Raw genomic sequence first — 9732 nt, forward strand, 5'->3', positions numbered from 1 at the left:
CTTAGGGCTTGTACAGCGCTGGGCGCTTATGGATGGTTATTGGCCGTTAAATAGTTTTTTTTTTTTTTTTTGCCACGGTGGAGTCCAGAGCGGGCGCTTCAAAATAGATTCGGTGAGGCGTCGACGCCTGGACCGGCTCCTCGCGTGATCCCTGGTGTTCGCATGCGACGTAACGGCCAGAGCAGAAGCGCCTTCAAATACGTTTTGCATTGTAGATTAAGGTCATAAAGAGCCGCTTATAGTTACAAAAGTATTTTCTCTTTCCATCTAAGCGCCATTTGCATTGTGCGTGCCCTTATATACCGAGGAACCTAATTTTAGTTTCCTAGGCTTGAGCTGAACCACACCTTCCTCTGGAGAGACGTGCGCCAAAACAAATAAAGAAGCCACTGCCATCCCCGAAAAATGCTCTTGTGCGCCTGTCTTCAACGGTAGCTAGCCCCTGGACCAAGCATCCCTTGGCCCCTTATTCCCCGAAACAAACATCCTCTTGGAGGAGGAGATTACAGAGGCATGCACACCTCTGTTCTTCTCCCTCCTCTCGTCTTCCTCCCGAATTCATTTGCTCAACACCGCATGGCCTAACCAAACACCCTTCTCTACACCTCTGCACCGGCGAATTAAACTGTCCTGACTGGTCCGTGAGGCGAACATGGCAGCCTGCCGCCGCGACGCCCTTCTCGCGGTTATCATTGCCATCAATGCAGTCACTTTGGCTTCCGCGGCGAAGTACATGCCGCCGGAGTCCATATTGGTGGATTGCGGTTCAGCGAAGGAGGGCCAGGACGCAGATGGGAGGAAATGGGTGACTGACCAAGGCGGTAACTGGCTCATTGACGGCGGGAAGTCATCCATCATGGCCGATGCGGATGTCCAGGATCCATCGCTTCCCTCACCTGTCCCGTACATGTCAGCACGGGTGTTCACCAAGGAAGCCGTGTATAACTTTTCCATTGGCAAGGATAGGCACTGGCTGCGCCTCCACTTCTACCCAGCGGCCTACCATGGCGTCCCGGCAGAACAATTCTTCTTCTCAGTCTCTACGTCCACCGGAATCACGCTGCTCCGCAACTTCAGCGTATACATCACTGCCAAGGCACTTAGCCAGGCATACATCATCAGGGAGTTCACACTGCCACCGATGACCGATGGCACGCTGTCGCTCACATTCACACCAACCGCGATGAACAACGCATCATATGCCTTTGTCAATGGCATCGAGATCATCTCCATGCCCGACATCTTTGCTGACCCGGCCACGATGGTTGGCTTGAGTGACCAGACCGTGGACACCGCCGCTAGCAGCTTACAGACGATGTACAGGTTGAATGTCGGTGGTTCTTACATTGCACCGACAAACGACTCTGGGCTATCACGAGATTGGTATGATGACACGCCATACCTCTATGGAGCTGCTGTTGGTGTGACATATAAAGCTGATGACAAGGTCCAGATAAAGTTCTCGAGCCCTGAGGCAGAGCATGCAGCACCGACGAGCCTCTACCTCAGCAGCAGGTCAATGGGCCCTAACCCAAAGGTGAATCAGAACTACAATCTGACATGGGTGTTTGAGGTGGATAGTAACTTCACATACATCGTTCGGCTCCACTTTTGTGAGTTGTTGCTTACCAAGGTGAATCAACGGGCGTTTGACATCTACATCAACAACAAGACAGCACAGGCAGATGCCGATGTCATTGGGTGGACATCAGAGAAGGATGTGCCCGTGTACAAGGACTACGCGACGTTCATGCCTGACAGTCCAGGTGATAAGATCCTATGGATCGCGCTGCACCCTTCCGTGTCAATGAAGCCAGAGTTCTACGATGCTGTCCTGAATGGTCTCGAGATATTCAAGATGAGTGATAGCTCTGGCAACCTTGCTGGTCCAAATCCTGATCCATCCAGAATGCTGGAGGAAGCAGAGATGGATGTGACAACCGGAAAATTCAAAGCCAAGCCAAGCAACCTCAGGGCCATGGTGATTGGCGGTGCAGCCGGCGGTGCAGCGGCCTTTGGGATAGTAGCAGCCATATGTATTGTGGCTTATCATTCAAAGAAGAGGCGGGTGCTAGGTAACAGCGTGTCACATTCCTCAGGATGGCTGCCAGTGTATGGTGGCAACTCACATACAAACGCCAGCAAATCGTCTGGCGGCAAGAGCGCGGCACTCAACCCAAACATCACCGCCATGTGTCGGCACTTCTCGTTCCAGGAGATTAAGGCAGCAACGAAGAACTTTGATGAGTCACTAGTGATTGGTGTGGGCGGGTTTGGCAAGGTGTACAGGGGCATCGTTGATGGTGACACGAAGGTGGCGATCAAGCGGAGCAATCCATCATCTGAGCAGGGTGTTTTGGAATTCCAAACTGAGATTGAGATGCTCTCCAAGCTTCGGCACAAGCACCTTGTGTCGCTTATCGGCTGCTGCGAGGATGACGGCGAGATGATCCTTGTGTATGACTACATGGCACATGGCACGCTACGGGAGCATCTGTACAAGAGTGGAAAGCCAGCACTATCGTGGCGGCAACGCCTTGAGATCACCATCGGAGCCGCACGAGGCCTGCACTACCTCCACACTGGCGCCAAGTACACCATCATCCACCGTGACGTCAAGACGACCAACATTCTGGTCGATGAGAACTGGGTGGCCAAGGTTTCCGACTTTGGTTTATCCAAGACTGGCCCGACGGCCATGAACCAAACGCACGTTAGCACCATGGTGAAGGGCAGCTTTGGATATCTCGACCCAGAGTACTTCAGGCGGCAACAACTCACAGAGAAGTCTGACGTCTACTCGTACGGTGTGGTGCTCTTTGAGGTGCTCTGCGCACGGCCTGCACTGAACCCGAGCCTACCAAGGGAGCAGGTTAGCCTTGCTGACCATGCCTTGAGCTGCCAAAGGAAGGGAACACTACAAGATATAATCGATCCGCTACTGAAGGGCAAGATAGCACCAGACTGCCTAAAGAAGTATGCCGAGACGGCAGAGAAGTGCCTGGCTGACCATGGAGTAGACCGACCTTCGATGGGCGACGTGCTATGGAATCTTGAATTTGCATTGCAGATGCAGGACACCTTTGAGAATGGTGAGAAGCCAGAGGGCGGAGGAAGCATGAGCAACAGTAGTACTGTGTCTATGGCGGACAGCATGGCTGCCTCAGCTGCAGCGCTCGAGCTAATCAGCGAGGACATGGACGAGGAGGACATTGCCAACAGTGTGGTGTTCTCGCAGCTCGTTCACCCAACTGGCCGGTAAGGTGTATATGGGACGTGGATGCTGAAATTTATCGTGCATGCGTTTGTTGTCCATTGGGATTTGGGATTCATCTCTTCTTGTCAATATGTACTCAGATCATATTGTGCGTATGTGTGTATCATTGTTGGTTGATTCTTTAATTTGGTCCCTTTTGCTGTACTTTTGTGGGCCATGAAAATGGGGAACCTCGGTAAGAACATAGGATTTTCTGTAAAATGCAAAGGGAGATGTTACTTTAAAGATCACTAAAAGTTTAGTGTTCACAATAGTCAGACAGTAACCACTGGATGGGCTTCGGATGCATATAGGAGGATTAAAAATAACATAAATCCTTCCACATGTCTTAGCGATGCCCGTAAAATAGGGGCCTACTTTAGGTTTTTGTCATTGTGCTTGACGCGTCCACATGGTGACATAACTTGTAGGAAATCTCATATATCTCATCTCCTATCTCTTACTGTACCTAAATAGAAGAACCTCAGTAGCATATTTTCCTGGCTTCTCGTGAAGCCACGTCAGCATCAACCCACGCCAACAACAACGTCGCACAATCACCTATATACATTGCTTGCTTTCGCTTCCCAGGGATCGTGCCTTCTGGGCTCCCCCACTGGCCATCACACGACGTGATTTCAAGCACCTTACCCTTCCCCTATAAAATGGATCGTTCTTTGTCCAACCCTCCCCATCGCATCTCGCGACCGGCGACTCTACCTCTGCTCGCTTCTAGCTTCCACTCAGTTCCTCACCCCCCGCGCGCCGCCGCCAGTGCTGCTGCCAGTGTGGAGGTTGCCGCTTGCACGGCCTCAGAAAAGCCCGCCGGAAGGTCACCACCCGCGCGAAAATGGCGCACGACGCCGCGCCCTGTCCTCCTCGCGCCGTGCTCGGAGATGGCCACAACAGAGGCGCATCGAGGTGCTCGGACTCGGACGTGCTTGCTTGTCCACCTGGTGTCCGCAGTCCGCCTGCTTCCTCCCCACACCGGCCGTCGCGCGCAGCCCTCCTGCAGGCCGTCGCTGACGCCCTCCTCGCCGCATCCCTGCGCCGCCTCCCCGTGCAGCCTGCTCAGCCTCATGCTGTGTCTTTGACCGTGGGAATGAGATTTTTCTTTTCTATTTTTATACGATTTAGAAGATAAGGATGCTCAAATGGAAGCGTGGTGCATCCATGAGACTGTGACAGGTGGGTCCCACAGCTCCTAGATTTTATGATCTAGGTCTCGTTTGCTTCGCTGAAAAAAAAATCAAAACACTGTTCTGACTAATTTGTTGCGAGAGAAAAACACTGTTCCAACTAAAAAAGACGGATTATAAGAGAAGCAAGCAGTGCCCTAAATTTGCATTATGCCTAATTCATAGGCAGTACTTTATTTTCATATATGCACGCTAATTACTGTACTTGATAAATATCTCACTAATAAAATAAAATTATCATAGGATTATTATTATTTTAGAAAAAGTATGCCACTCATGAATGTAATAAAAGGTAATTATGTATATGGAGGCATATATGGATTATCGCATGGATAAAACTGTCTACGCTGCCGATCAAAACAAGAGATTTGTAATGTCTGACTTTACAAGATTTATGCGCTCAATGAAAAGAAAATTTTTTACAGTTTGTATAAATGATTCAAACATCCGTGCTTTCTTTCTGGTGCTGCTCCTCTTCCAAATTCCAATCTCTCCTGTAATTAATAGCCCTTTCGGATTGCAGTGTTTCCCTTCTATTCCTCTCCCAATAAATTTATATCTTCGTGTGCGTATTTTCTTTTTAAGATTTCACTATTTATCACATCAAGTTCTCTTAACACTATAAAATCCTCGCGGCAACGTGCAGGGTATAGTTATAAAAAAGGGAGATCACCGAGCGGCCCATCGCATTTCTCATCTGCTCCTGACCTTTTTCGTCTCCGCATCAATGCACCCCACCGTTACTTGTCACAAACGCCTCGACATACTATGTTCCCCTAGCCCCCTAGTAGCACTAATATATTTGACCGTGCCAAACGCTACGGGCTACATTAAATTCAAAGTTAATTCTATTCAAATTTAAAGTGCAGTTTTCTAAACCGTGTATCTGAAAACTGGCAAGCACGCTGCTCCATGAAAAGAATGGGCACATATCCACGAAATTTTTACAGGTGCTGAGAGTTAAACTGCCTTGATAAGCTCATGTCTCCTCTTTGGATCAACACCAGCAACACCAAAATTATCGTCTCTGCCGATATATCCATCTGAATATTCACCAGTACCAGCTAAGGCCATGTCGCATCTCCACTGCACCACAATTGACACATTCACCAGTAGCCAGCTAAGGCCATGTCGCATCTCCACTGCACCACAATTGACCCGGATTAGATTCAGAGGAATATCTGAAGGTGAAATTGGACAAGATCATTACATTTCCAAGATTGAAATTGCAACAGGAGAGCGAACAAAGGGAGATAAATCTCTCAAATCGTTATCTCACCTCACCGCTGAGATGGCAGATGTCGCCAGAGGAGGTGAGCGCCGTGTGGTGGAAGGCGGACCTTCCCAGGACCTGCACCATGCTCGAGAGTGGTCATTTTTTCTGAGTGCTCCCAGTCAAGGGCTGCTCAATGGAGACAAGTGGGTCCTCTAGTGCAGAAAGTGGAGGTAAGAAATCAACGAACTTGTGTTTATATGCTTCATGAAACTAAGATATGTAGAAAAATAGAAAGATGATGCCAACCCACAATTCAGGGGTACCTGAACAAAGCTGGCTATAGATCCAACTGTACCACAGGAAAATCAGATCCAACCGTAAGAAAAAAGGCAAATGGATAAACTTACTTCCTCATGAACTGGAGTCAAGCAACAATAGTCCTGAACTTTCTGAAGAAATGATGGACCAAAATCATCAACATCAGATCCCGATTCAACATTTGATGTATCACTTAACATGCCCTGCCACTGAAATAGGCAAATATAGGAGTAGTTTAGAACAAGAATCCAGAAAAGCAATCAACCTCTTGCAATACTACTGATGAAGGCTGTAATTTTAGAATGTTATTTTCATTTGTTCCAACCGAAACGAAGAGCTGCTTATTTCTTCCCCCTCACTGACAGCTTTGAATTCCCTCTAACATCCAGCTTCCAAATTGTTGTTCAGCTACAAATAATATATCTATCAGTACATAGAAAAACAAGGACAGCATCTAGATGAACTATTTTCAGGTAAACACAAAACAGTAAATGGCACCTTCAATATATATGGATCATTCCACTGTCTGAATTTGAGAAGAAGAAATTCTATTAATCATTTAGAGCTCCTCCCATTACGCTTGATCAGACACCGACTATGCCAACAGCAGGCTGCATAATAATCAATTTGAAGTCACAGAATAACACCGGCTTGTCCTTGGTTATCCATCATACTGCAAGAAAAAAAATTCAATTTCCAAAAACTTGGACAAAGACTTGGAACGTATAGCAAGCAAAAAAAAAAAGGGGGGGGGGGGGGGGGGGGGGGGGGGGGGGGGGGGGGGTGCGTAGACCCAGTGTCGGAGGCTCCCACATGAATGAGGTCTAGGAAAGGGGTAAACCGAGACAAGCCTTTCCCCCGCAAAATCTGCGGCGAGGCTAGCAAGCAAAAAAAACAAATTATGATGGGCTGTGATACTCAGTCTGAACCTGCTCTTTAGTCAGTTGGGATACAAGGAAATCATGTTCGACCGCCATTGCTGATGAATGGAAGTCATCATGGACTAATGGTAGTAATCTAGATCGGACGGTGTTCACTAACGTTTGGATCATGATTGCCATAAAGTCCAGGTCATATACATGTATGCAAAGAAACTAAATTTTCAGTCAAAAATTGACGGCTGCAGGCTCCTGCTGGAAGAAGATGCAAGAAGGCATCGGAAAGCTACAATTCCGTCACGGAAACAGTCTTAAAATGAAGGCACACAAAACTACAGCTGAAGGGAAAAATCCAAGAGACAAAAAAAAGGTAATCAACGCTTAATCATTCGCACTCGCACAGCACGGCATTGGCGAGCTCACCTGGCACTGGGCGTGCGCCGCGGCACGTTTGGTTCGAGGTCGGCGGGGAGGCCGAGGAAGCCGCCGAAACGGGCGAAGGTGAGTGCGCGATGCGCCGCACGTCCGTGGGCCGCCCAATCTCGATCCGCTCCTCGTCGCTGTCCTCATCGTCGACACCCATGGCGCCGGCGCTGCACATCACCAGCGACTCTGCAGCGTCCCCATGACGGTGCCCACCAGCCCTCCCCCTCCTCCTTCCCTCCCTGCCCGAAGCATCATCTTTTCTTACCTTACCTTATCCGTTCACTCATGGAGTTGTGGCCCGACCGCACTCCGGAGTAACTGTCCAACCTCGCATATCTTGTACCTCCGGACGCTGCGCCAATCCCGCCGCGCCTGCGCTCGGGATCGCGCCCGGCCACGGGCCGACGGCGGCACCGCGCCGTCCCCCACCTCATCCGATCCCCCGGCGATCTGCGGCGCCGCATCTTCCCCGCCTCCGGCGACGGCGCCTCCGCCCAGCCGCGCCGCGCGCCGCTGGCGGTTCGGCCGCTCGGTGCAGGGCCGCCGCCGCTGCGTCTCCCTCTGCATCACCGGCCCCTGCACCTCCTCACCCCTCTGCTTCTCCTTAAATCACGCCCCCTCCCTGCCTCTCGGTGCCAGTAGCAGCTCCCGTCGCCGCCACCATTGCCGCGGCGCGGCACCTCTGCTCCTCCCACGCTCACTCTAGCTTCTCGGTGAGCATCCCCGTGCACCCGCGATCCTCACCATCTCCTTAATCGCGTGGCCAGCAGAGGTTCTGGCGGCCAGTTCTCAGCCGGCGCACCAAGGGTTTGGGGAGCGGGGAGGCCAGCGCGGCGGCGGATCGGGAGCGAGGGCCTTGATCCTGGCGGGATCGGCGGCGGCACGGGGTTGGGGATTGCGGGGTGCAACGGATTTTTTTTTATATACTTAACTTGAGCCCGTTTTCCTTCTAATCCTTAGTTTTTAACGAAATAAGAAAAACACCTCTCTAACGAGTACTAATCCTTCATGTACTTGGGAAATCCTCGCCCGTTACACATAACTTTAGACGTAATAGCGGACGTGCGGATCTAGTGCGTATCAGTCGGTCAATCTCTAAAGGTATAAGGGCGTGAAAAAGAATAAGGTCTAGTTCGTTTTGCTGAAAAGGCATGGTTGAAAATACTGTTCGCTGATTTATTATAAGAGAAAAATATTGTTCTTTCACTGAAACAATACGGCTCATAAGACAAGCGAACAGGGCCTAAGAAGTAGGAAAAGGTTCCTGATGTAAATGTACGAGAGAGAAAGAATATATAAAAGTAGTTACGATAATTTAGAAATAATATAGGGTTCCTGATGTAAAATTGTCTTCAATGTTTTAGTAGCGGATTATTTGAAACTCTTGGAGATATACCAATATCTTTTAAAGAGTTACAAAACTATATATTTTTAGGGAAAAAAAATAGGATACTCTTAGAGATGCTCTAAGGCCTTTCATTGATCGACACATGCTCAGCAAACTCGCGAGCACATAAACTGATTACAAATTCACGGATGGGATCTGTCCAAACCTTGGACTGACCCGGGCCCCAACCCAAACCTCTCCTAGCAATGTTATGACCAAGAGAGTTGCAGACTCTTGAAATATTACATATGGAGTCACAACTAAAATCATCGAGAAAACTATCCTAGAGATCTCTGAAAAGTCCTCCACCAACCGCTAGGTCCATAGATGAAGATGACAAGGCTTCTTTCAGTTGGCTTGAGTCTGTCTCCAATACAATCCGAGATATGCCAAGGTAAGCTGTAGCTTCCGGCGCATATTTGCATGCATAAGCTCTGCCAAGAGAGCATTATGGATCATCACCAGATTTCCGGCACCAGCAAGGACCGGTTGCCCTTCATGGTCGCGCACAACGAAACCCCAAGCCCCAACATTTGTTTCCTGCACGAAAGCACCATCGAAATTAATTTTGAGACATCCCCTAGCAGGTTGCCACCATCTTGGCTGCAGAGTGACAATCGGTGGTCTTTGCCGAGTGATCATCTCCTGAATGTCGGCCACCATAGATACAACAACCAGCGCCTTTTGTTGACACGTAGGCATAGGCTCTCCTGCATTCACTTTGTTTTGCGCATCCCACCATTTCCAACGGATTTTTGGGAGCGAGGGAGAGGAAGGAGAAGCTTACCAAGAGGTAGAAAAAATGGGACATTCATGAAGCGTCGGGGACGAGATTCAATCCTTGGCGGCCGAGCGACTACGGTGGCGGAGGGAAATGGCATGAACGACCTATAAAAATTTCTACAACAATATTTAAGCAAATAGGTTAGACAATTAAGTGACGAAGCAAGTATTGCGCTAGCCTACTAAAAAGCAAGCCACATATTCACAATTCTAGTAGCTATGATCTCTATTTTACACAATTGCTAAATCACTATTCTCTAAGTTAGTGA

The 9732-nt window shown here is 49.2% G+C and overlaps 1 protein-coding gene and 1 long non-coding RNA gene across 4 annotated transcripts; one reads left to right on the forward strand and one right to left on the reverse strand.

Moving 5' to 3' along the window:
- The first annotated feature begins 443 nt into the window (after positions 1–443).
- On the forward strand, positions 444–3478 carry LOC136512993 (receptor-like protein kinase ANXUR1). The gene has a single exon (XM_066506994.1). The coding sequence runs from the start codon at positions 653–655 to the stop codon at positions 3260–3262; it is 2610 nt and encodes an 869-aa protein (XP_066363091.1). The 5' UTR covers positions 444–652; the 3' UTR covers positions 3263–3478.
- Positions 3479–5285: 1807 nt separating this feature from the next.
- Positions 5286–8235, reverse strand: LOC136512300 (uncharacterized). Of its 3 annotated transcripts, XR_010773031.1 has the most exons (6): positions 7291–8235; positions 6488–6662; positions 6315–6397; positions 6079–6198; positions 5735–5806; positions 5286–5597 (listed from the first exon to the last, which is right to left on the reverse strand). It is a non-coding gene; the product is annotated as an uncharacterized lncRNA (long non-coding RNA). The 3 variants fall into 3 exon arrangements; XR_010773030.1 differs by having other exon boundaries at positions 6079–6397; XR_010773032.1 differs by having other exon boundaries at positions 5735–5883; positions 6079–6397.
- Positions 8236–9732: the final 1497 nt, after the last annotated feature.

This window comes from Miscanthus floridulus, chromosome 16 (assembly GCF_019320115.1).
Source record: "Miscanthus floridulus cultivar M001 chromosome 16, ASM1932011v1, whole genome shotgun sequence".
Lineage (NCBI taxonomy): Eukaryota > Viridiplantae > Streptophyta > Magnoliopsida > Poales > Poaceae > Miscanthus > Miscanthus floridulus.